The 27,755-nt window shown below is 39.9% G+C and overlaps 1 protein-coding gene across 3 annotated transcripts in view; it reads left to right on the plus strand.

Moving 5' to 3' along the window:
* Positions 1 to 27,755, plus strand: part of C19H1orf141 (chromosome 19 C1orf141 homolog) — a 69,796-nt gene that overhangs the window by 19,864 nt on the left and 22,177 nt on the right. For all 3 annotated transcript variants that reach the window (XM_063613321.1, XM_063613322.1, XM_063613320.1), the window contains one exon: positions 6,743 to 6,855. In XM_063613321.1, coding sequence (XP_063469391.1) covers positions 6,743 to 6,855 — 113 coding nt within the window. The remainder of the gene's footprint in view (positions 1 to 6,742; positions 6,856 to 27,755) is intronic.

Below are 27,755 nucleotides of genomic sequence, written 5' to 3' on the forward strand. Positions count from 1 at the left end.
AGTTAGCCAGGCATGGTGGCAGGCTCCTGTAATCCCAGCTACTCGGGAGGCTGGGGCAGGAGAATAGCTTAAACCTTGGAGGTGGAGGTTGCAGTGAGCCAAGATTGCACCATTGCACTCCAGCCTGGGCACCAAGAGTGAAACTCCATCTCAAAAATAGTAATAATAATATAGCAGTTTTATATTTCTCTAATTTCATCCTGATCACTTTGGTTATGAAAAGTCTGTCCAACTTAGTATTTTGATCTCACCCCTCATCATGGCTTTCCCATCCCTATACAAGCAAGTCTAATGACACTGGGGGAGCTGAAATGGAGAGGGGTATCGTCAACAATTTGATTATTCCTGTTCCCTCAACTGAGAGTAGGAGGTTGACATGGCCTTCTTCTAGCACGACTCCTCCTCACTCTTCTTCTAATTTCTTTTTTCTCTTATATCGGTACAGTGGTGTGCTAAAGCCAGCTCCTACCAATTCATTAGAGCTGCTTGTTGAATTTTCAGCAATTTTGTGAGATGTTTATTAAACACTCACCATTAAAAATTAAATTATGTAAACTGAAAATTCAATGGCGTACTAAAAATAAAGATAACACTCAAAACTCATCACTTCCTAATTATTGTACATTTTACTACTATCCATGGTTTTGAAGTTATTTACATCTACTATATCCATATGGTAGAAATTTGTATAATAGTATGCTACTACACATCTCTTCCAAATTTCACATTTAATTATATCACATTGGTAGAAATTGACGACGGGAGTATTTACACCACAGCAATTGGCAAACACTACAAATCAAGGCTTGAGTCGTTGTCTGTCTAGATTTAAGAAAGTGAGGAAGAAAATGTTAATGATGAAGATTAAACTTAAAAGTAAGTCTTACCAAAAAAAGTATGCCTTACCTATAGCCGTTATGCTTTGAATAGCATGAAAAATAAGGAAATATTCAAAAACTATTATTTGATTCAGCAAAGAAGTAGCTTATTCCATTGATGAATGAGTAAAATCCACATTAGAACTACACCCAAAGGCAAGGTTATTAAAAATTTACCAGCACATCCTCCTGTATAGGAGTAAAGGAGGAGGGAGAGAGAAGAAGACAAAATTTCTTATTTCTTTCTGGACACTGTTTCCAACTTTTCCCTTAGTCATCAATCATTTTCTGGCCAACTTTAGTCATACAGAGCACATATGAGAGATCCTCAGAGGAACCCATTCTCCAACCAAGGAGAGCAGCTACAACTCTTCAAATTCTCCATCAACTCCTATACTCTCCAATATACTCCACAATTTCTTCTGCAAAGGATCCCCAGGCTTGCAGTCAGCAATCTGGGTAGAGTATCAGCAAATTGACCCAAACACAGTTACTACCTCAGTATCCATTTGACCCCCTACATTAGTCAGTTCAAACTGCTATAAAGAATACCATACCCTGGGTGATTAAATAGCAGAAACTTATTTGTCATAGTTCTAAAGGCTAGGAAGTCCAAGATCAGTGTCTGGTGAGGACACTCTTCCTGCTTTGCAGACAGCTGTCTTCTTGTATCTTCATATGGCAGAGAGAAAGAGACAGATAGCACCTCTCTCATGTCTTATAAGGGCACTAATCCAAATCATGAGGCTACACCCTCATGACCTAATTACCTCTTAAAGGCCACACCTCCCAAAACCATAACTTTGGGGATTTAGACTTCAATATATGAATTTGAAAGGGGGATGCACATATTCAGTCTGTAGAATTCCACCCCTGTCCCCCCTAAATTTACATCTTTCTCACATGGAAAATACATTCATCCCATCCCAATAGATCCAAAAGTCTTAACTGGTTCAGCATCAACTCTAAAGTCCAAACTCTCATCTAAATATCATCTAAATCAGATATGGATGAAACTTGAGGTAAGAGTATCCTGAGACAAAATTTCTCTCCAGTTGTGAACCTGTGAAGGCAAACAAGTTGTTTGTTTCCAAGCTACATTGATGGGATAGGTGTAGGATAGACATTCTCATTCCAAAAGGGAGAGATAAAAAAGAAGGGAGAAATGATAGGTCCTAAGTAATTCTAAAACCATGCAAGCAAACTCTATGAGATCCTAAGGCTTGAGAATAATCTCCTTTGGTTCAAAGCTCTGCCTTCTAGATTCACTAGACTAGTGGTCCTGCCTCCAGAACCCACTCAGGCAGTGGTCTCACCTCTGAAGCTCTGCCTGGTGGGAGTTGCACACCCATGGCTCCACGGGGCAGGGGTCTTACCCTTTGAAATAGAAGTGGAGGCAGCCCTGTCCCCTGAGCACATGCCCTCTGGGCCTGTTGTGGGAGTGGCATCCCTCATCATCTTTGAATTGCTTTTGAGGTCCTTCTTCCCTTGTCTTGAAAAATAGTGCACAGTTATAGCTGAACAGCTGCATACAGTAGCTCTATGATCTGGTCCTGTAGAATTTAAGAAGTTCAACAGTTTTCTTTCATTTTGTCCCACTTTCTCTGTTTCCCTTAGTCCCAGCTGGCAGTGTTTCTGCGGGTATAATCCCATCTCTATTCCTGGCTTCTCTTGAGATGGCTGATTTGGTCCTTGGTACACATCCACCCTGACCTCCCTATCGAACAGTCAAGTTACTATACCTTTAGTGTTCTCTCCTAAGCATACTTTTTCATTTTTTTTTGTAATATGGGCAGGCTGAACATTTTTCAAATCTTTAACTTCTGGTTCCTTTTTCCTTAACAATTTCATCTTCAATTCATTTCTTTCCTCTTGCATTTTACTATAAACATCAGTAGGAACCAAATCACTCCTCAACACTTTGCTTAGAACTAACCTCAGCTAACTATCCAATTTCATTGCCTGCAAGTTCTACATTCCACAAAATGCTAAAACACAAACACAATTAAGCCAAGTTCTTTGCCATTTTATAACAAGGACCACCTTTCCTCCAGTTTCCAATAACATGTTATTTATTTCCATCTGAGAGCTCATCAGAATGGCCCTTACCGTCCATATTTCTACCAACATTTTGTTCATAATTATTTATGGATTCTCTAAGAAAATGGAAGCTTTTCTCTTTTCTTTTTGAGCCCTCACCAAAGTCACCTTTAGTATCTCCTTCATGGCAATGTCAGCATTTTCTAGCATGCACTTCCAAACTCTTCCAGCCTCTACCCATTAACAAATTCCAAAGCCACTGCCACATTTTCAAGTATTTGTTACAGCAGCACCCCACTGCTCATTACTAATTTCTGTCTTAGTATGGGCTGCTACAACAGTACACCATAGCCTGGGTGGCTTAAACAACAGAAATTTGTTTCTCACAGTTGTCGAGGCCAGGAAGTCCAAGATCAAAGTTCCAGCAGATTGGGTGTCTGGTGAGGGTATTCTTCCTGGTTTGCAGACAGCTGTTTCTTTGTATCTTCATGTCATGAGGAGATAGAGAGAAAGGCAAATAGAGAGAGAGGGGGAGAAGGAGTTAGACCAACTCTTCTTAGAAGAACACAAATCTTTTTCATGAGGCTATACCCTCATAACCTAATTATCTCCCAAAGCTTGCACTTCCAAATACCATAACATTAGAGATTTAAGCTTCAGCATTTGAATTTGAGGGGGATACAAACATTCAGTCCCTAGCATTTCCCAGAAACTCAAGTATCCTGGCCATGCCAAACAGTGTGGTGCAGGGTGCCTACTTTACTTGCTTATTCGACTCACTCCAAATTTGACATGGGGCAAATCAGCAAGTGTGGTGTCTAACAGATGTGCAACTGAGGAAAAAGACGCCAGTCTCTATGAGTGATTCTTTGGGAATTCCCTCATCAGTTTTGTGGAGGAAGCATCCCTGCCCCTCCCACATTGAGAAAAGAGGAAAAAGCCACAGCAGACCCTAACAGGTCAATGACTCACAATTCTGATATTTTTCTTTTTTCCCTCACCAGTTTTCTTTTATTTGAAGCCTAAAATAATCTCTTGCTCCAAGTATTGGTGGACCTTTGTAGAATACAGAGTATGTATTGCTCGTTTTTACTCAGCTGTGGAGTAAAAAGTCACCTGGTCACCAATTCTAAGGCAACGGAATAATTGCCACTCAACAACTTATTTTAACAAAATGAAATCCAACACTGTATTAAATAAATATTACTCCACTATGACTAAGTGGAGTAAATTTCAGGAATAAGAAAGAGTATCCTCATTTATCTCTATGACATTTTGTTGATCACTTTCTAAAGTTTATTTTACATAATTCTTACAACGATCCCTTGAGGTAACTATTAACCTTATTTGACATATGAAGGACTGAGATTCAGAGTATTCAATATTCTATGGAAGTTCACATAGAGTCAAGATGCAAAGTAAGGTCTAACTTCAAAGCCTATGCTCTTTGGTTCACCACAAGGAAATTCATATCTGAATATCTTTATATACTCTGCAAATGAATTTGAAAAAAATAGCAACATAAGTATTTTTAAGATAAGGATAAAATATTACCTCCTTAACAAGACTATATAGCCAGCATCATCCTTAGAAACCCTTGACTCATTCTCATTCAAGTTAGAAACAGAACAATGCCCATTCTCATTAGTATACTACACTCTTCTAGAAGTCCTCCCCAGTGATATTAAATAAGAACATAAGATACATTTTTTGAAAGGAACAAATAAATTATTTTAGGGAGATTACATAATTATTTATTAAAAGAGAGAATAAACTGAAAACCCATTAAAAAGTATAAGATGATAAGAATGTTCGATAAGAATTTACCAAAAATCTTATGCATTCAATAATTTTTTTTTCTTTTGAGACAGAATATCTCTCTGTCACCCAGGCTGGAGTGCAGTGGCACGATCTCAGCTCACTGCAACCTCTGCCTCCTGGATTCAAGCAATTCTCCTGCCTCAGCCTCCAGAGTAGCTGGGACTACAGGCGCATGCCACCACACCCAGCTAATTTTTGTATTTTTACTAGAGATGGGGTTTCTCCGTGTTGGCCAGGCTGGTCTTGAACTACTGACCTCAGGTAATCCACCCGCCTCAGCCTCTCAAAGTGTTGGGATTACAGGCATTAGCCACCGTGCCCAGCCTATTAGGCATTCAATGAATATTAAACATATACTATGTACCAGTCATGCTATAGGTGCTAAAATACCACAGTGAATAAAACACATAAATAGTGTGCCCTCGGAGTTTACAATCTAGGATAAGATGGGGAGAGAGATAATAAACTAAATAAACAAATCAATATATAATATAAATTTTACCAGTGATGAATGCTATGAAGGAAAATATAGTAAATTGAGGGAATTAAAATCCACAGGGATTACTATTTTAGATGGGGGAAGTGGGGTGGGCTGGAAAGATCTTTCCGAAGAGGTGGAAATGTGAGTGGAGACTGAAATGAAAGAGTAGGCCACATCAACCCCTTGTGGGGAGAATCCTACAGGCAGAGGAAAGAGCAAGGTCCTTAAGTGGAGCCTAAATTCCTTTCCCTGAACCAAACAGCTAGAAAATTTGCTCAGCATTCTTGTGGAGCTGAGAGGTGAAGGGGTATGCAGAGAGTGGCCTGGAGTGGCATTCAGTGGAAATTCTGCTACTTAGAAATGAGAACTGGGGGAAAAGTTTCTGTCTGTTAGGGAGCATTTTGAATTTTCATCAAGTCTGATAGGAAACAGTTGAAGGAAATGATAGTCACATTTGTATTTTACAAGTGTTGCTATGGCTGTATTGCGAAGAGAATGTTGAGGACGAGTGTAATAGCAGGGAGAGCAAACAGAAGAAGGCTAGAGACATATGGAAGTGATTCAGATGAAAAATAAAGGGGTCTTGGATTTGGATGGGAGCAATGAGGAAAGAGGTGTCTGGATTTGGAATCTATTTCAAAGAAAGACACAGTATTTGTTGATAGGTTGGGAGTGAAAAAAGAGAGAAAGAGAAATAAAAGATGTCTGCAAACTTTTTGGCCTAAGCCTCTGGTTGACTGGAGATGGGGAAACCTGGGTGAGGAGAAGATCAGGAAGGGGGTGGTGGAATCAATAATTTGGTTTTGAATATGTTAAGTTTGAGATACTTATAATTAAGCTAAGTGCAGGAGTCATGTGGGCAGTTGGATATATAAACCTGAAGTTCAGAGAAGAAGTTAGAGTCTGGACTACAAATCTGGGACACTGGCCTATAGACAACAGTTACAGTGTGGGACTGGCTTATACCAACTAAGGTGAGTATCTGAGATCTGAGGGTTGAGTCATGGGTTGTTCTAGCATTTAGAGGTCGGAAAGAGCATCAATTATGTAATACTATTAATTTTCTAATATACCATAACTAGCCAGTTAAGGAATTTAGAGGAGGATAATTTGTCTTTACAATAAATAAATGCTGTGATCCTTCCTAGTATCTGAATTCCCTAACTCTATGTCCCACCACTTTGATTCAGGTCCAGTAATGTCCTCAATGTCTCATTGAAGTGATTTCCAGCATATTTTTCTGAAAGGGTTAATCAGCTTGTGAATAATAGTTTCTTGGAGTGCCCTCAATCCTATCACAACAGCAAATAGTTTTCTGTCCCCCTCTACTTTAAATGACTAAAACTAATATTTTCAGCTCCTATTTAATCAGTCCAATGTTTCACACTTTGTACTATGACAACATTAACATAACATCCACATCTGTATAACTAGGACTTCACATTTCTCCAAATTTATTTTTTAGATTTATTTTGTAATTTTTCTCATTATTTTAATTTAAATTAATTTTTATTTATTCCAGGCATGTCTCTTTCAAATGTGAGCCTGAACCTAGAAAGATTAATTTTGAAAAGTCAAATTTAAGATCATTCTTTGTTCAAACAAATGTAAAAAATAAAGAAAGTGAGTCAACAGGTAATGGTTTGTGTAACATATTTAATTCTTTGATTTATTAATGGGTGCTTTATTTATTTTATTATTTACTGATGTGTGTCTTAAAAGTTCTTGATAATTTGATCTCTGTCAAAAGCATTTCCATGAACTATAAAAAAGAACTTACTAAGAAGAAATGTTAAATATCAGAATGGATGATTTATACAATTCACAAAATAGGAATATATTTTTATGTTTATAGTGTTAAGTGTTTTTTTCTTCTAGAAAGAAAATCTCTGAGTTTCCTTTCAGCTCAATGCTGAGAATTTCCTTGTTATTGTTTTTTAAAAGTCAAGTACGAACAGCTTGCTTAATAGAAACTTACTTTCAAGTTAGAAATTTTAGGAATCTGGCTAGGTGGGTGCCATGGCTCATGCCTGTAATCCTAGCACTTTGGGAGGCTGAAGCAGGTGGATCCCCTGAGGTCAGGAGTTCGAGACCAGCCTGGCCAATATGGCGAAACCCCATCTCTATTAAAAATACAAAAATTAGCCAGGTGTGGTGGCACATGCCTGTAATCCCAGCTACTCAGGAGACTAGGCAGAAGAATCGCTTGAACCCAGGAGGCAGAGGCTGCAATGAGCTGAGATCGTGCCACTGGACTCTAGCCTGGGCGACAAGAGCGAGACTCCTCAAAATAAAAAAGAAATTATAGGAATCTGTGAGCTAGGAATCAGCATTATCAGTTCTCAGAGAATTTGAGCGTTTCATGTTGCCTTCGTTTCTCTCTCTCTCTCCATTATCAAACAATCATTCAATTGTGTAATTCTCACCAACCTTCTTAACTGAGGTTTCTTGACTCCACATCACCCCATATTGCTTAATTTCCCTATTATGCTTCATAACCTGATTTCTCAAAGGATTTGTTATACACATTGTTATTTTATTTCTCATGATTCACTTTCATAATGTCATATTTCCTTATGTGTCTTATTATCTTTGAATGTGTGCTGGACACTATTTGGAAAATTATTTATAGGAACAATTTGAGAACTAGGGTGATGATACCTTACTCCAGAAAAGATTTTTTTTTTTTTTTTTTTTTTTTTTTACTGTTTATGCCAGGTATCTGGAGGCAGTACTTGTCAGAACATACCAAAGCATTCAAGGCTTCACTTCCCCTAAAACATCCAGGTGGCAAGCTTAACTATTCTAGTTCACCCTTTTGGGTCCCAGGTAAAATGAATAGGTGCGGGGTTTTTTTGTGTGGGGGGGAAGGGAAGTGGAGAACATTTAAATATCAAAACTTTGGACCTTTGGTCAGCTTTTTGTTTTTTTCTGTCTCAAGCCATGAAGCTTCCAAAACTTGATCTTACTTTCACATCACAAATACTCTCAGGGAAAAAGTGGCTTGGCATGTTGGGCTTCCTTATCTGAGTTCTTATCTTCTCCTAAATTTAAGACCAGGGGTCCCTTATCATCTTTTAAGTCAATGATTCTCTTTAGACTTTAAAAAATATTCCATCTAGGCTTTTAAGATGTTTTCAGCAGAAGTGCTAGTACTCATTACCTGGCCTTCCATAATGGTAGCAAAAATCTGTAATCCGTTTTCTTTCCTTAAATCATATACTGATCTTTGTAGGCTGATCCTGATTAAAGCCTCTTCAGTGGATTCTCACTGTACTTAGTATGAAACTTGTACTCCTTACAAAGACCTGGCCAGGCACAGTGGCTCATGGCTGTAATCCCAGCACTTTGAGAGGCCAAGGCAAGTGGATCACTTGAGGTCAAGAGTTTGAGACCAGCCTGACCAACATGGTGAAACCCTGTCTGTACTAAAAATACAAAATACAAAATTAGCTGAGTGTGGTAGTACACACCTGTCATCCCAGCTACTTGAGAGGCTGAGGCAACTGCCAGATTGCCTGAGAGGAATATATATTTTCCCCTCTGCCTAGACACACTGATACTCTACTTATGCAGCTTACAGCTCATTTGCATATTTTGGTTAAATGTCATCTGCTCAGAGAGGCCTCCTCTGACTACCCTATCAACAATATAACTCTTTTATGGTTCTTCCTCACCAAAGTGTGTTTATTTCTGTTACAGAATAAATTTCAATTATTCACCCCTTGGTTTTTTGTTTTTTTGGTGGTTTTCTTTTTCTGACACAGTCTCACTCTGTTGTCCAGGCTGGAATGCAGTGGTGTGATCATGGCTCACTGCAGCTTCGACCTCCCTGGGCTCAGTAATCCTTCCACCTCAGCCTCTTGAGTAGCTGAGACTACAGGCACACCACCACACTCAGCTAATTTTTGTACTTTTTTTTTAGAGACAGGGTTTCACCATGTTGCCCAGGCTAGTCTCAAACTCCTGGGCTCCAGTGATCCACCTAGCCTGGCCTCCCAAAATGCTGGCGTTATAGGTGTAAGCCACTGCACCAGTCCAATGTCTTGTTTTTTTTGTTGTTGTTGTTGTTTATTTTCCATATTACCCACTAAAATGTATGCATCATTGGGCAGGAGTCACAATTCCAGAGTCCATCAGTGTCTGGAATATAGTAGTTGATCAACAAATAACTATTGATTTAATGACTACCAGACTCCATATTAAATTTGTTACATCTATTATCTCATTTAACTCTGAAAGTATTTCTATAAGTGCTATTGTTTCCAGTTAACAAATGAGGAAAGTAAGACTCATAGATGTTAAGTAACTTTCCTATGGCTATGGCTATGTAACTCACACAAAAAGGTGCAATTTGGACCCAGGCTATCTAAGTCCAAAGTCTGTATGCCTGACCCCTGCACCATACTGACTTTAAGAATATCCATTGGATGATAATTCAGGTTAACAAAACTCATAACTGAATATGAGAGAAGTGCAGGCAGAAGGGACTATTTCTATTTCTCTTTTCAAAGGAATTAACCAAAATATTTTTTGAATAACACATATGATTCTATTTTATTTAGAAATCCATCATTTTCCAAGACAATATAGCTTTATTGTATAATAGTAAATAATTGAAAGTTATAGTCTGTTAATAGAAATTCACTTTTAGGGCAAATTATTCTAAAATAGATTTAGCTCTAACCATGTACAAGCAATGCATATGTAAGTAAATAAAATTATTCATTTACATTTCTTAAAAGTTTACTGCAGTGGAGAAAATGGTTGATTGGGTTTAATTAGAGGTAACTTAATAGCATGGAAATACTTATGTTTGTTTCTTTAGAGCCAGTAGAAGAACATCTAAAATCAAGATCTATTAGACCCTATCTTTATCTTAAGAATACAACTGAGGTAGGTGTGATTTTTATACTCTATAATTACTTAATAGAAATTCAAATTAGTCCTAATAATTTTATATATGCTCCTACAAATCCAAAATTCAAGTGAATTTTAGGATTCAAAATGATAATATGTTAAAGTGATTTCATCTCTGATAATATGTAAAGTTTTATGTATGGCGACAGTAGAGAAGGTAATATATTCTTTGTTGGAGATATTTCAATACAGTAGAGATTATTGAACATGGTAAGGACTAGCACTTACAAAGTCAGTTAAGACAGAGCATCATAAAAAACATACATGTATAACTTAAACATTCAAATTTATCAAATAAAATATATATCAATTTGTTAATCTTTTAATGTGTAACCAAGACCTTTTTTTGAGCATGCTATGTATGGTGGTTCATCAAATTACATAATTGCAATAGCAACTACCACAAACAGGTTTGGAACCAACACTATTGACTCCTGATAATCACTTAAGCAGAAGTGATTATGCTGGGCAGGCTGAAGAGTGACTAGTCCTGAGCATTCAGTGTGCCTTGGACATCATTCAGTAGTTTTTATATAGGGAACTATAGAGATAAATTAAATCAGAGAATTAGCAAGGGAAAATCACTTTAGAGAGTCTCTTAGGTATTAATTTTTGTATTATATATATTATAAATATATAAAGAAATATGGAGAAATACAGACTTAGGGCCATAATTAATAACAAATTTTTGTTGCATATTCCCACATTTTATAATTTAAAAAATATTAAAAGGATTATCAGTTTTATCTTCATCTACATGGTTTATTTAATTTCGTGTTTTATTTAGGTTCATGGTTAATAAAAGTCTCCCAAGATGTATATTACAACATAACATCACAATCAGGTTACTCATCATAATACATTTGCTAGCATCTTATGTAAAAATTGTAAAATCTGAGTTTTTTAAAAATAAAAATATACATGTGATATTTTAAATGCAAATAGTAGAGAAACACTAATAAGAACACACACCCCTTTCATTCTCTGCTTCCTCTTCTAATTTCCTCTTCTCAGAGGCAACCAAGTTTAACCTTTTTGGGTTTCAGTACCTTATAAGATTAACTCCATATTTCTAAAGAATGAGTTTCTGCTGCTGATTTTAATTTATTAACTTTAAACATTGTCTACTGAAAATCAATAACAAAGATTGTTTATACCACTCTGCATCCTGCCACTCCCCATTTTCCTCTTCTGGATCTTTGATAGTTACTTTTTTCGTTTCTTCTATTGTTAATTTTTGCAACTTGAAATAATATATCTAACATTTTCCCATTATTTTTAATCACTAACTCCTGATTCCCCTTTATATACAACGAAGATCTTAACAGTTTTATCCTGTCTTCCAACTGTCTTCCACACTTCTTCCCTAGGTCAAGTATATATTTACTTTTACATTTTTGAGGTCAACTATTATAGTCAGCTTTGAACTCTGATTAAGCCTTTATGTTTTGTTTGTAGGTTAATTCTAAAACTCAAAATACTATTAACAGCATTTATATTATTATATTATAAATAATCATTTCATTTACATTATAGTAATATCTCTGCAATAATCATTACCGAACAAAGTAATGTGCTTGGATTACCTTGCTTCTCAGTGGGTACAATTTAACAACAATGGACTCTTTTCTCTATCTATTACTAAAAAAATGCCATGTTTTGGTTTCCCTCATATTTAGACCTTAACTGTCTAGTACACTTTTATGTTTTTTCTTGGAATTTCCAATGGCCTTTCTTTTTTCCTCTGGGAAATGATGATAATAATATCAAACACGTAATTGCATATGTGCCTCAAGCACTATTCAAAGAAAAATTACATCCTTAACAACCCAATGACGTAAATACTATCCTGAGAAAAAAGAGGCACAAGGAAGATAAGCAACTTGCCTGGGATCAAATAGTATATGACAGAACCAGGAAGAACTCAGCAGTTTGATTCATACTCATTGTCACTGAGATCTGCAGCCTTCAAAAAAGAAGCATGTAACTTTCTTATATGTGAAAATGATCAAGTTTTTTACTCATTCTTTCTATTGTGTGGAATTCATTCCAATTTCTTGGAGAAATTGTTCATGAAGCCCAGTGACTTCTTGTTCTAAATTTGACCTGTTACCTATAAGCCTACTTTTACGTTGTCATTCCATTCCTTGGCTCAGTTCCTCAGATTCTAGTATCCCATGTCTTCTTATTCTTTTTTTTTTTTTTTTTTTTGAGATGGAGTCTTGCTCTGTCACCCAGGCTGGAGTGCAGTGGTGCAATCTCGGCTCACTGCAAGCTCTGCCTCCCAGGTTCACGCCATTCTCCTGGGACTACAGGCGTCTGCCACCACACCTGGCTAATTTTTCTATTTTTAGTAGAGATGGGCTTTCACTGTCCTAGCCAGGATGGTCTCAATCTGCTGACCTCGTGATCTACCTGCCTCGGCCTTCCAAAGTTCTGGGATTACAGGCTTGAGCCACCATGCCCGGCCTTCTTATTTCTTTTTGGATTTCATCTTTATTTTCCTAGAATATATTTTATTTATTTTTAAAATTTTATGTCCATAGTTTTGGGGTAACAGGCGGCTTTTGGTTACATGGATAAGTCCTTTAGTGGTGATTTCCGAGATTTTGGTGCACTGATCACCTGAGCTGTGTACACTGTACCCAGTGTGTAGTCTTTTATCCCTCATTCCCCTCCCACCCTTCCCCCAAGTCCCCACAGTCCATTGTATCATTCTTACATCTTTGCATCCTCATAGCTTAGCTCCCACTTGTAAGTGAGAACATATGATATTTGGTTTTCTATTCCTGAGTTACTTCACTTAGAATAGTGGTCTCTAACTCCATCCAGGTTGCTGCAAATGCTATTATTTCATTCTTTTTTATGACTGGGTAGCATTCCATGGTATATAAATATATCGCATGTTCTTTATCCACTTGTTGGTTGTTGGTTGACGGGCATTTAAGTTAGTTCCATATTTTTGCAGTTGCAAATTGTGCTGCTATAAACATGCGTGTGCGAGTGTCTTTTTCATATTACGACTCTTTTCCTCTAGGTATATACCCAGTACTGTGGTTTTTGCTGGATCAAATAGTAGCTTTACTTTTAACTCTTTTTTTTTTTTTTTTTTTGAGACAGAGTCTTGCTCTGTTGCCCAGGCTGGAGCGCAGTGGTGCGATCTCGGCTCACTGCAAGCTCCACCTCCTGGGTTCAGGCCATTCTCCTGCCTCAGCCTCCCGAGTAGCTGGGAATACAGGCATCAGCCACCATGCCTGGCTAATTTTTTTGTATTTTTAGTAGAGACGGGGTTTCACCATGTTAGCCAGGATGGTCTCGATCTCCCGACCTCGTGATCTGCCCCCCTTGGCCTCCCAAAGTGCTGGGATTACAGGCGTGAGCCACTGCGCCCAGCCTACTTTTAATTCTTTAAGGTATTTGCATACTGTTTGCCATAGTGGTTATACTAGTTTACATTCCCACCAACAGTGTAAAAGTGTTCCCTTTTTACCACATCCATGCCAAGATCTATTTTTTTTTTAATTTTTAAATTTTGGCCATTCTTTCAGGAATAAGGCAGTATCTCATTGTGGTTTTAATTTACATTTCCCTGATAAGTAGTGGTGTTGAGCATTTTTTCATTTGTATATCTTATTTTGAAAATTATCTATTCATATCCTTTGCCCACTTTTTGATGGGATTGTTTGTTGGTTTTTGTTGTTTGTTTGTTTTTTTGAGACAGAGTCTCACTCCATCACCCAGGCTGGAGTGCAGTGGCACAATCTCTGCTCACTGCAACCTCCACCTTCTGGGTTCAAGTGATTCTCCTGCTTCAGCTTCCTGAGTAGCTCGGACTACAGGTATGCACCAGCATGCCCAGCTAATTTTTGTATTTTTAGTAGAGATGGGGTTTCACCATGTTGGCTAGGCTGGTCTTGAACTCCTGACCTCAGGTGATCTGCCCACCTCAGCCTCCCAAAGTGCTGGGATTACAAGCATGAGCCACTACATCCAGCCTGGAATTGTATTTTCTTGCTGATATGTTTGAGTTCCTCGTAATTTCTGGATATTATTGTTGGATGTATAGATTGCAAAGATTTTCTCCCCAACTATGGGTTGTCTGTTTGCTGATTATTTCTTCCACTGTGAAGAAGCTTTTTAGTTTAATTAGGTCTCATCTATTTTCATTTCTGTTGCATTTGCTTTTGGATTTTTGGTCATTAACTCTGCCTAAGCCAATGTCTAGAAGAGTTTTTCGGATGTTATCTTCTAAAATTTTAATGGTTTCAGGTCTTATATTTAAGTCTTTGAGCTGGGCATGGTGGCTCATCCCTGTAAACCCAATACTTTGGGAGGCAGAGGCAGGCAGATCACTTGAGGCCAGGACTTTGAGAGCAGCCTGGCCAATATGGCAAAAACCCCCATCTCTACCAAAAATACAAAAATTAGCCAGGCATGGTGGTGTGTGCCTGTAAGCTCAGCTACTTGGGCGGCTGAGGTACAAGAATAACTTGAATCCAAGAGGCAGAACTTGCAGTGAACCAAGTTTGCACCATTGCACTCCAGCCTAGGCAACAGAGCAAGACTCTGTCTCAAGAAAAAGAGAAAGATTTAAGCCTTTGACTTATCTTGAGTTGGTTTTTTTATAAGGTGAGAGGTGAGGATCCAGTTTTATTTTTCTACATGTGGCTTGCCAATTATCCCTGCACATTTGTTGAATAGGGTGTCCTTTCTCTACTTTATGTTTTTGTTTGATTTGTCAAAGATCAGTTGGCTGTAAGTATTTAGCTTTATTTCTAGGTTCTTTATTCTGTTCCACTGGTCTACATATCCATTTTTATACCAGTACCATGCTGTTTTGGTAACTATAGCCTTGTGGCAGAGTTTGAAGTAAGGTAATGTTCTTTTTGCTTAGTCTTTCTTTGGCTATGCAGGCTCTTTTTTGTTTCCGTACAAATTTTAGGATTTTTTTTTCTAGTTCTGTGAAGAATGATGGTGGTATTTTTATGGGAATTGCATTGAATCTGTAGATTGCTTTTGGCAGTATGGTCATTTTCGCAATATTGATTCTACCCATTCATGAGTATGGGATGTGTTTCCATTTGTTTGTGTCATCTGTGATTTATTTCAGCACTGTTTTGTAGTTTTCCTTGTAGAGATCTTTTATCTCCTTGTTTAGGTATATTTATACATTTTTATTTTATTTTTCTGAAACTGTTACAGAAGGGATTGTGTTCTTGATTTGATTCTCAGCTTGGTTGTTGGTGTATAGCAGTTCTACTGATTTGTTTACATTGATTGTGTATCTTGAAGCTTTACCGAATTCATTTATCAAATCTAGGAGATTTTTGGGTGAGTCTTTAGGGTTTTCTAGGTATACAATCATATCAGCAAACAGCGACAGTTTGACTTCCTCCTTACTGATTTATTTTTTCTTTTTTTCTGTTTTTTGAGACAGAGTCTCGCTCTGTCGCCCAGGCTGGAGTGCAGTGGCACGATCTCCACTCACTGCAAGCTCCGCCTCCCAGGTTCACGCCATTCTCCTGCCTCAGCCTCCCGAAGTAGCTGGGACCACAGGCGCCTGCCACCATGCCCAGATAATTTTTTGTATTTTTAGTAGAGATGGGATTTCACCATGTTAGCCAAGATGGTCTCAATCTCCTGACCTCATGATCCACCTGCCTCGGCCTCCCAAAGTGCTGGGATTACAGGTGTGAGCCACCACGCCTGGCTCCTTTTTTTTTTTTTTTTGAGACAGAGTCTCGCTCTGTCACCCAGGCTGGAATGCAGTGGTGTGATCTCGGCTTACTGCAACCTCCACCTCCCAGGTTCAAGTGATTCTCCTGCCTCAGCCTCCTGAGTAACTGAGATTAGAGGCCTGCGCCACCATGTCTGGCTAATTTTCTTATTTTTAGTCGAGACGGGATTTGCAGATGTTGGCCAGGCTAATCTCGAACTCCTGACCTCAGGTTTTCTGCCTGCCTCAGCCTCCCAAAGTGCTGGGATTACAGGTGTGAGCCACCATGCCCAGTCCTCTTTACCGATTTAAAGGTCCTTTATTTCTTTCTCTTGTCTGATTGCTCTGGCCAGGACTTCTAGTACTGTGTGAATAGAAGTGGTGAAAGTGGGCATCATTGTTTTGTTCCAGTTCTCAGGGGGAATACTTTCAACTTTTCCCCATTCAAAATAACGATGGCTATGGATTTGTCATAGATTGCTTTTATTACCTTGAGATATATCCCTTCCATGCCAATTTTGCTGAGGGTTTTAATCATAAAGCGATGCTGGATTTCATCGAATGCTTTTTCTGCATCTATTGAGATGATCATATAATTTTTTATTTTAATTCTGTTTATGTGATGTATCACATCTATTGACTTGGATATTCTAAACCATCCCTGCAGCCCTGGTATGAAACTTACCTGATCATGCTAGATTATCTTTTTGATATGCTGTTGGATTCAGTTAGCTAATATTTTGTTGAGGATTTTTGCATCTATGTTCATCAGGGATATTGGTCTGTAGTTTCCTTTTTCTGTTATGTCCTTTCCTCGTTTTGGTATTAGGGTGATACTGGCTTCATAGAATGATTTAGGGAGGGTTCCCTCTTTCTCTATCTTTTGAAATAGTTTCAGTAAGATTGGTACCAGTTCGTCTTTGAATGTCTGATAGAATTGAGTTGTGAATCCGTCTGGTCCTGGACTTTTTTTGTTGGCAATTTTTTTTATCACTGTTTCAATCTCACTACTTGCTATTGGTCTGTTCAGAGTTTGTTTCTTCTTGATTTAATCTGGAAGGGTTATATATTTCTAGGAATTTATCCATCTCCTCTAGATTTTCTAGTTTGGATGCATAAAGGTATTCATAGTAGCCTTGAATAATCTTTTGTATTTCTGTGGTATCTGTCATTTCATTTCCTGTTGAGCATATTTGGATATTCTCTCTTCTTTTCTTGGATAATCTCACTAATGGTCTATAAATTTTGTTTATCTTTTCAAATAAACAGCTTTTCATTTCATTTATGTTTTGTATTCTTTATGTCTTTCAATTTCGTTTAGTTCTGCTGTGATCTTTGTTATTTCTTTTCTTCTGCTGGTTTTGGATTTGGTTCATTCTTGTTTCTCTAGTTCCTTGAGATGTGACCTTAGGTTGTCTATTTGTGCTCTTTCAGACTTTTAGATATAGGCATTTAATGCTATAAACTTTCCTCTTAGCATCATTTTTGCAGTATCCTGGAAGTTTTGATAAGTTGTGTCACTATTATCATTGAGTTCAAAGAATTTATTTCCATCTTGATTTCATTGTTGACCCAAGGATCATTCAAGAGCAGATTATTTAATTTCTATGTATTTGTATGATTTTGAGGGTTCTTTTTGGAGTTAATTTCCAGTTTTATTCCACTTTGGTCTGAGAGGATACTTGATATAATTTCAATTTTCTTAAATTTACTGAGACTTGTTTTGTCGCCTATTATATGGTTTATCATGGAGAATGTTCCATGTGCTGATGAAAAGAATGTATATTCTGCAGCTGTTGGGTAGAATGTTCTGTAAATATCTGTTACATCCATTTGTTCTAGGGTACAGTTTAAGTCCATTGTTTCTTTGTTGAATTTCTGTCTTGATGACCTGTCTATTCGTGTCAGTGGAGTGTTGAAGTACCCCACTATTATTGTGTTGGTGTCTATCTCATTTCTTAAATCTAGTAGTAATTGTTAATTTGGGAGCATCAATGTTAGGTGCATATTTATTTAGGATTGTGATATCTTCCTTTTGGACTAATCCTTTTATCATTATATAATGTCCCTCTTTATCTTTGTTAACTGTTGTTGCTTTAAAGTCTGTTTTGTCTGATATAAGAATGGCTACTCCTGCTTGCTTGCTTTTGGTGTCCATTTGCATGGAATATCTATGTCCAACCCTTTACCTTAAGTTTACATGAGCCCTTATGCACGATGTGAGTCTCTTGAAGATGACAGATATTTGGTTGGTGGATTTTTATCCATTCCACCATTCTGTATCTTTTAAGTGGAGCATTTAGGCCATTTACATTCACTGTTAGTATTGAAATGTGAGGTAATTTTCAATTCATCATGCTATTTTGTTGCCTAAATACCTTGTTTTTTAAAATTGTGTTATTTTTTAAATCATGTTATTCTTTTATAGGCCCTTTGAGATTTATGCTTTAAGGAGGTTTTATTTTGGTGTATTTTGAGGTTTTGTTTAAAGATTTAGAACTTATTTTAGCATTTCTTGTAGTGCTGCATTGGTAATGGTAAATTCTTTCAGCATTTGTTTGTCTGAAAAAGACTTTATTTCTCCTTCATTTATGAAACTTAGTTTTTCTGGGTACAAAATTTTTGCTGGCAATTCTTCTGTTTTAGGAGACTAAAGGTAGAACCCCAATCCCTTCTGGCTTGTAAGATTTCTGCTGAGAAATCTGCTGTTAATCTGATAGGTTTTCCCTTATACATTACCTGATGCTTTTATTTCACAACTCTTAAGATTCTTTCCTTTGCCTTGACTTTAGATAACTTGATGACTATGTGCCTAGGTAATGATCTTTTTGTGATTAATTTCCCAGGGGTTCTTTGAACTTCTTGTATTTGGCTGTCTAGGTTTCTAGCAAGGCCATGGAAGTTTTCTTCAATTATTCCCTCAAATAAGTTTTCCAAACTCAGATTTCTCTTTTTCCTCAGGAACACCATTTATTTTTAGGTTTGGCCATTTAACATAATCCAACATTTTTTTAGCTTTGTTCATTTTTAAAATTATTTCTCCTTTGTCTGTGTCTGATTGGGTTAATTCAAAAGCTTCGTCTTCAAGCTCTGAAGTTCTAGTTAGAAGTTCTTTCTTCTAGTCTATCGTAGAAACTTTCCAGTGCATTTTGGATTTCTCTAAGTGTGTCTTTCATTTCCAGAAGTTGTGATTGTTTTTTATTTATGATATTTATTTCTCAGGAGAATTTTTCATTTATATCTTTTTTTTTTAATATCTTTAAGTCAGTTTTCACCCTTCTCTGGTATCTCCTTAAGTAGCTTAATAATCGTTTAATAATCAGTGGTCTTTGGGGGGTGTAATAGACCTTGTTTTGTTGTATTTTCAGAATTAATTTTGATTCCTTCTCATTTGGGTATTTTCAGTGGAAAAATCTGGAACTCAAGGACCGCTCTTCAGATTCTTTTGTCCCATGGGGTGATCCCTTGATGCAGTGCTCTCCCCTTTCCTCGAGGGATAGGGCTTCCTAAGAGGCAGACTGCAGTGATTATTATTGCTCTTCTTGGTCTAGCCACCCAGCAGGGCTACAAGGCTCCAGGCTGGTGCTGGGGAATGTCTGCAAAGAGAACTCTGTGATGTGATCTATCTTTAGGTCTCCCAACTATTGATACCAGCACTTGTTCTGGTAGAGGTGGCAGGGGAGTGAAGTAGACTCTGTGAGAATCCTTGGTGGTAGATATGTTTCCTGTGGTGGCTTTCTCAAATGCTGGTTATACCAGCATTGAAGTTGTCATGTGGGCAGACTCAGAACCTCTGGTTAGCCAGGATGTTGCAGGCAGTAGTATTAGCTATCATTTTGTCTTTCCTGGGAGCAGGGTTTTTCTGTCATGAGTTTCTGTAATGGCCTGAGTTGGTTGGTCTTCAGCCAAGAGGTGGTGCTTTCAAGAGATCCCCAGCTGAGGGAGTAGTAGATAAAAGCTTGTCCTAAGTTAGCCAGGGTAAGTGTTTCAGTTTCTCAAGCAATGGGTAGGGCTATAAAGCTCCCAAGAGTTTATGCCTCTTGTGTTTGTCTATCAGGGCAGGTAGAGAAATATCATCAGGTTGGGGCAGGGTTAGGCAGGTCTGAGCTCAGATTATCCTTGGGGGTGTAATAGACCTTGTTTTGTCATATTATCAGAATTACTTTTATGATTCCTTCTCATTTGGGTAGACTATTTCAGTGGAAAAATCTGGAACACAAAGACTTCTGTTCAGATTCTTTTGTCCCATGGGGTGATCCTTTGATGTGGTGCTCACATCCCCCACAGTGGCGATGGCAAGCCCTGCCCACTATAGGGGATTGGGGATGTGGGGGATGATTCTCAGGCCAGTGGGGTTATGTTTCAGAGGAGACTATAGCTGCCTCTGCTGTGCCATATAGTTTACCAGGGAAGTGGGGGATAGTTGGTAGTGAAAGGCTTCACCCAGCTTCCACCCTGTTGGTGAGGCAGGTCTTGTTCCTGCAGCGCCTCACGAATAGCACCAAGTTTAGTCCAGGCAGCCTGTGCACAGAACTCAGAACTTGCCCCAGGCTGTAAGCTTCTCTTTCAGGCCTTGCCCTTCCCCATCTGCCTACAATGTCAGTAGCAACTCCTGTGTTCATATTTGCAGCAATTCCTGTTCATTCCCTGGATTCTGCTCAAAAAAGTTCATGCCCAGTTGAAATTTTTACAAAACTCACTTGGAGGGTTCTTTCATCCTATGACCTTCCTTAATTCCACTGGCTGCTTTCCCCCAAGGGACGCTGTGAGATATAGTCAGGGATGGCTGTCCTGGGCTCAAATTGCAGACTGGGAGTGCCTCCCAGGCACTGGGAGGCTCTTCTCACTGCTGCTTATATTTTTATATTTATATTATGAGTGGTTCCCTAAATCCATTTCAGCTCTAGGTAAGGTTAAATCCTTCTCCCATGTTCTAGATTTTCAGATTCCCCACTGAGGATGTGTGTTTGGAGGCAGGTGTCCCCCTCCCACACACATTTTGGAAACACAGTTTTTCACCTGTCTAGTGGAATTTGCAGTGGGATGCCGCTTCTTTCAAAGGATCTTTGAATTTCTTTGGTTTTCCTGGTACATTCCTGTGGTGGTGTGTCCAGAGTTGGTTCCTTCCAGTGGATTCTTGGTCTCACTGACTTCAAGAATGAAGCTGCGGACCCTCACTCTAAGTGTTACAGCTCTTAAAGGTGTCACGGACCCAAAGAGTGAGCAGCAGCAAGATTTATTGTGAAGAGCGAAAGAACAAAGCTTCCACAGTGTGGAAGGGGACCCAAGTGGGTTCCCGCTGCTGGCTGGAGTGGCTGGCTTTTATTCCCTTATTTGTCCCTGCCCACGTCCTGCTGATTGGTCCATTTTACAGAGTGCTGATTGGTGCATTTACAATCCTTTAGCCAGACACAGAGTGCTGATTGGTGCATTTACAATCCTTTATCTAGACACAGAGCGCTGATTGTTGTGTTTTTACTGAGTGCTGATTGGTGCATTTACAATCCTTTAGCTAGACACAGAGCACTGATTGGTGAGTTTACAATCCTCTAGCTAGACAGAAAAGTTCTCCAAGTCCCCACTTGACCCAGGAGATCCAGCTGGCTTCACCTCTAAATCCCCCCTCTAAACAGGACACCTCAACTGCTGTTGGGAATTGGGTGATGACTGCCTTAGCTACTTCCTGCTGGATAGAGGCAAAGAAGTGGCCCTGCAGTTGTAGTGTCCTCCAGAGGGGAACACTTTAGGCCAAAGGGCCAGCAGGTTTGCCCAGGGGTCCTCAGTAGAAGTTGTTAGTAGCGCTCATTTGGAGTTCCATTTGTAAGACCATCTGTAGCTTGATGGCCTCGATCCTAGAGGAAACAAATTTGACAAGGAGGTTAAAAATACAGGGCCCGAAGGCGAGTAAAAGCAAGATGGCTGTCATGGGACTTAGAAAGGGGAGAAGCCTTGTGGCCCAAATCTAGAGGTTGGTATAAGAGTTTGAAAGGCATTGTCTGATTTCAGAAGCCTTTTCCTATAAATGCCAGGTGGCATCTTGTACTATCCCTGACTGGTTAGTGTAAAAACAACACTTTTCCCCTAAGAAGGTGCAGAGTCATCCTTTCTCGGCAGTGAGGAGGTCTAGGCCTCAGCGATTTTGGAGAGTCACTGCTACCAAAGAGTCCATTTGGGATTGTAGAGTAAGGATAGATTTCATTATTTCTTGCAAACTTCTGAGAAATCTTTTGAGAGTGTGTGGTAGTAGGATAATGAAGCAGATAAACCTGCTATTCCAGTTTCTGTAGCAGTGGCCATTCCTAACCCTATAAGGAAGGGTATTAGTTGCATGGCCCTGCACTGACAGACTTGATCTTTGAGGGGCACTGATAGAGTCTGATTTCCACAAGATTAGAAGTTAGGATAATACATGTTACACTGTTAACGTTTAGCAAACTTTACTTTTGTTGAAAACCTTGTAAGTTTGGGATTTTAATTATTCTTTGCTACTAATAAGACCTCGTTCAGTCCATATTAACTTAGAATTGGTATAGATGGCTCCTTCCTGATTCTGTAAGTACTTTAAGGTTTGGCTGAGTGCAAACAGCTCACAAGTTTGAGCAGACCAATTATTGGGCAATTTTCCTAACTCTCTTTCTACAAGAGTTTCCTTATCACTTACTGAATACCCATTATGTTTTTTTCCCTTAATAGCCAGGGAGGAACCATGTATCTCCTTGTCGTGAAGGGAGTTCTTCCTAGATATGGTCAGACCTTTGTATGGTAATTAATTAAGATTTAGATCCCCTGTTAGGAAACCAGCAGGTTAAGGATTTTTGATAGGAAGGCTAAGGGTTGTCAGTGGCCTCAGTGCTTTTGGGCTATGTCCTTGTTTACACTGACAACAAGGTGGTATTGGAGTGTTATAGGGTCACAGAGAAGACCTTCAATTATCAACTATAGGTTTTAAATTTACCCTGGCTTTTAAAGGAATAGGGTACACTGTTTTTTCTTTACTACTTCTCTCTCTCTTTCTTTCTTTCCTTCTCTCTTTGACTTTCTGTCTCTCTCTTCCTTTCTGTTTGATTTTCTGTCTCTTTCTCTTTTTCTCTGCTGGCCTTTCCTTGCCTCTGCCAGCCACTTGTTGATGGCTTCAGCAGTGTAAGACTGCCACTTCCTTGGGTTTTTGTACGGCATGCAATAACTCCATGATTTCTTTGGGGTATTTAATGGGCGTTTCCCCAGAGGTTAGGAACTCCTTTCTTTCCATGTTGAAGCATGGCCATGTAGGATTAGATAAGCATACTTGCTATCTGTATACACATTTATTCTTTTTCCCTTTGCCATTTCTAAGGCTCAGGTAAGTGCCACTATTTCTGCTAACTGGGCGCTGGTCCCTGGGGAAAGAGGCTTACTTTCAGGTACTGTTACATCACAAACTATGGCATAACCTGCCCTTCATATCCCATTCTCCACAAATGAACTTCCCACGGTATATAGGTTAGGGTCAGGATTAGCTAAGGGGACTTCTAAGAGATCCTCTTGGGGGACATAAGTCTGGACTATAATTTGTTGGCAGTCATGTTTGATTGGTTCCCCATCCTCTGGGAGAAAAGTGGCAGGGTTGAGGACCGCATACATGCATATTTGAAGCACTGGTCCCTCAAGGAGTGGCACCTGGTATCTAAGCAGGTGGTTGTCTGATAGCCGTAAACTTCCTTTGGCACCTAGTAGGTCATTTAAATCATGAGTGGTCCAGACAGTGAGATCCTTTCCTTGTATTATTTTGATAGCCTCTGACACTAAGACGGCCACTGCCACAACTACCCATAAACCGTGGGCCAGCCTTTTGCTACTACATCAATTTCCTTACTTAGGTGTGCCACTGGTTGTGGGGTTGTCCCATGAATCCAAGTAAGGACTCCAAGAGCTATTCCTGCTCTCTCTGTGACATATAAAGAGAAATTTTGTCCTATGGGAAGGCTTAAGCCTGGAGTTTGTACTAGGGCCTCCTTTAAGGTTTTGAAGGCTGTTTCTGCCTCTGGTTCCCATTCTACTAGATGAGTATTTGCCCTCTGGGTCTCCTTGATTAGAGTATAGAGGGGACTGGCTACCTCGCTTTATCCGGGGATCCACAGTCAGCAAAAGCCGGTGATTCCAAAGAACCTCCACAACTGTTTTAATGTCTTAGGGTGAGGATAAGCCAGTATAGGCTGTATTCATTCCTTGCTGAGGGCCCTGGTTCCTCTGGCTAAGATTAGGCCTAGATATTTGACTTGTAGGCAGATCTGGGCCTTTGATTTAGATGCCTTGGACCCTTGATTAGCTAGAAAATTCAAGAGATCTAGAGTAGCCTGCTGGCATGAGGCTTCCAAACTGGTAGCCAAAAGTAAATCGTTCACATACTGAAGGACAAGAGTACCTGGACTTGAGAAGTGGCCTAGATCTTGGGCCAGTGCCTGACCAAACAGATGAGGGCTATTCCTAAACCTTTGGGGCAAGACTGTCCACGTAAGTTGGGATATGTGGTCTGTGGGATTCTCAAAGGCAAAGGGAAACTGGGAGTCAGAGTGCAGGGGAATGCAGAAGAAAGCATCCTTGAGGTCCAGAACACTGAACAATTCTGCTTCCTCTGGTATTTGAGAAAGCAGGGTATGGGAGTTGGGTACAACTGGATATAGAGGAATTACTGCCTCATTGATGAGTCTAAGATCTTTCACTAATCTGCACTGACCATTTGGTTTTTGTACTCCTAGAATTTGGGTGCTGCAGGGACTGCTGCATTTTCTTACTAAGCCTTGAGCTTTTAAATGTCTAACAATATCCTGTAACTGTTTATGGCTTCAGGCCTTAAAGGATATTGCCTTTGATAAGGAAAAGTGATGGGGTCTTTTAACCTGATTTGGATTGGGCAGGCATTTTTTGCCCTTCTGAATTGACCTACCAATGCCCAGACTTCAGGGTTATTCCCTCCTCAAGCAGGGGACAACAAATCCATAACTTGCTCCCCATATTCATGTAGATAATAGCTCCAGCTTTGGCTAAAAAGTCCCTCCCTAATAAGAGTGTGGGACTTTCAGGCATAACAAGAAAGGCAAGTGAAAAGAGCAAAGTCTCCCAATTACAATGAGGAGGTAGGAGAAATACCTGGTTACAGGCTGTCCCAGGATTCCTTGGATGGTAACGGACCTTGAGGACACCTGTCCGGGACAGGAGATTAACACTGAGAAATCTGTGCCAGCATCTAAGAGGAAGTCAATTTCCTGGCCCTCAATGATTAACCGTACCCGGGGCTCAGTGAAGGTGATGACATGAGCTGGTACTTGCTCCGGGCCCTCAGTCCTGTTGTTGGATCATCTGGTTGTGGCCCAGAGAACCTTTGTCCTCTGGGGCAGTGCACCTTCCAGTGATTGCCTTGGCATAGTGGACATGGGCGAGGGGACAGCTTGTTTCTTGTTGGAGAATCTTTTTTAAAGTGTCCTTGCAAACCACACTGGTAACAAGCCCTACCAGGTGATTGGCCTGCTCCATTTTCTGTCCGCTATGAACCACCTTTGTTTGTCTGAGGGCCATGATTAAGGCTGTGGCCTTTCTCTGATCTCACTTTTCCATTTTGACCTGTTCCTCCTGGTACCTATTATAGAACACCAAGGTTGCCAGGTTTAGTAATGCCTCTAGATTTTGTTCAGGGCCGAGGGCTCGCTTTTGGAGCTTTCTCCTGATATCTATGGCTGATTGGGTAATCAACTTATCTTTTAGGATCAATTGACACTTGAGTGAGTCAGGTGACAGGGGAGTATATTTTCTTAAGACCTCTCATAGCCACTCGAGGAAGGCAGAAGGATTTTCTTTCTTTCCCTGAGTTATGGTGGACATCATTTAATAATTCATGGGCTTTTTCCTAATTCTCCTTAGTCCTTCTAGAACACAGGTCAGCAGATGTTTGCAACTCCAGTCCACGTGATCTGAGTCAAGGTCCCAGTGGGGATCCATATTGGGGATGGCTTGCTGACTGGTAGGGAATTTGTCTCTTTCTTCAGCTGTCATTCTATCATTTACTTCACTAAGATACCAGGTATCTCCAAACTCTCGGGCTGGAGCTAAAGCCACATTCTCTTCATTAAAAGCCAGGGTTTGATCTAACAATAGCATAACATCTCTCCAAGTGAGATCGAAGATTTGCCCTAGACCCTGTAGGGCATCTATATACCTATCAGGATCATCTGAAAACTTCCCCAGGTCTGCCTTGATCTGCTTTAAATCAGAGAGGCAGAAGGGGACATGTACCTGGGTTGGGCCAAATTCCCCTCCCCCTACAGCTTGAAGGGGACATAACTGATAGCCCGGAGGTTTTTGTGGTCCCTTGGAGATTTCTTTGCTTGTTTCCTTCTGGGCAGGGGAGATTAGAGAAGGCTTATCATTAATAGGAAGGGGAGCTATAGGCAGGCTAGGATATGGAGGTAAGCTGAGAGGTCCTCTTGTGGGATGTAAATTGCAAGCTTTGCATAGTTGTGGATTCTCCTTCAGTGAAAAGAAAGCTTGGACATAAGGTATTTCACTCCATTTGCCCTCCCTCTTACAGAAAAGGTCAAGCTGAAGGATACTATTGTAACTTATACTTCCCTGGAGTGGCCATTTTTCCCCATCAGAGAGAGAATATTGGGGCCAGGCCACAGTGCAGAAAAAAATAAGCTGCTCCTTTTTCAGGGTTTGTGGGTCAAATTGGTCCCAATGGCTTAGGATGCATTTCAAGGGTGAGCCTGTTGATGCCTGAGTGTTTCCCATCTGAAAGAAAAAACTGCCCGTGGTTTTGGTTTCTTTGTTCCCCACCACCCCATGCCACAACAGTCCCTGGACCCTGCTGATCAGAATAGTTGTGCTCACCAATGCAGCAGCAGAAACCCTAATTTTCCTCTTAGACCACAAAGAGGACCGAGGAAGGTCAGATTTAGTGGCCCTTACCAATGCATTCTCGAAAACTTGTTAGAATCCTAAGCATTCTCTTGTTAGTATTGGGAGCTTACCCCTACCCTATAAGGATGTTATGCCCCAAAAATGAAGTGGAGGGCCACACCCTGAGGGAGGGAAGGGATATCAAGGAAGAATGATGCCTTTTGTCCTCATTTCTCATCATATGAATAGGAAGCATAACATTTCTGAAGCTCCCCATATCCTAGCTTCAGGAATAGCTTCTGTTAGGCCTGCTAGTCTGAGGAGAGATCCTAAAGTTCCAGATAGTCCCCCTCAACTGATAGGGCTTTGGGCAAAAATTATGTCTTTCTGATTGGTGAGCCTGGGTGCCTAAGGAAGGGAACAGAGTCCTGAAGTTTATACTAGACATCATTCTTATAGGAGAAACCAGAAAAGGACCAGAGACAGGGAGTGGTTTTTAGAAGCAGGACTAACCTCAGAGAAGAGAGGTGAGAGGAAGTTTGTCTGACAGGCATTACGACCCAGGAGGCAAGGGTCAGGATAGATAGGATAGATGGGCAAGTCTCGCTTGGGCAACGTGACTTTGAGAGTTACGCTCATGGCTACAGGGTCAACCAACTTTTTGTGGGGACCCTGGAGCTGAATGGCTTTCCTCTCTGTTGGCCCTTGGCTCAGCCCAGAAGTACAGGAAAAGTGGAAGCTGGTTCCAGGCAACCCAACACCCCCATTTAGAAAGCCCTTTCTCAGAAAGCCTGACACCAGTGTCTTTAGTCCAGCAGCCACTCTAGTCGCTTTTAACTGGCCGACAGGTGCCGGTGTTTAGCCCTTGAATTCTAAGGAAAAATAGGACTGAATAACAAGCAAAAGAGGTCTGATGGTACTCACCGCTTGTCAATAGTCCCTTTGTGGTCACCAGGATGTGTCCGGAGTTGATTCCTTCTGGTGGGTTCTTGGTCTAGTTGACTTTAAGAATGAAGCTGCAGACCTT

This window comes from Symphalangus syndactylus, chromosome 19 (genome assembly GCF_028878055.3).
Source record: "Symphalangus syndactylus isolate Jambi chromosome 19, NHGRI_mSymSyn1-v2.1_pri, whole genome shotgun sequence".
NCBI classification, from domain to species: Eukaryota; Metazoa; Chordata; class Mammalia; order Primates; family Hylobatidae; genus Symphalangus; species Symphalangus syndactylus.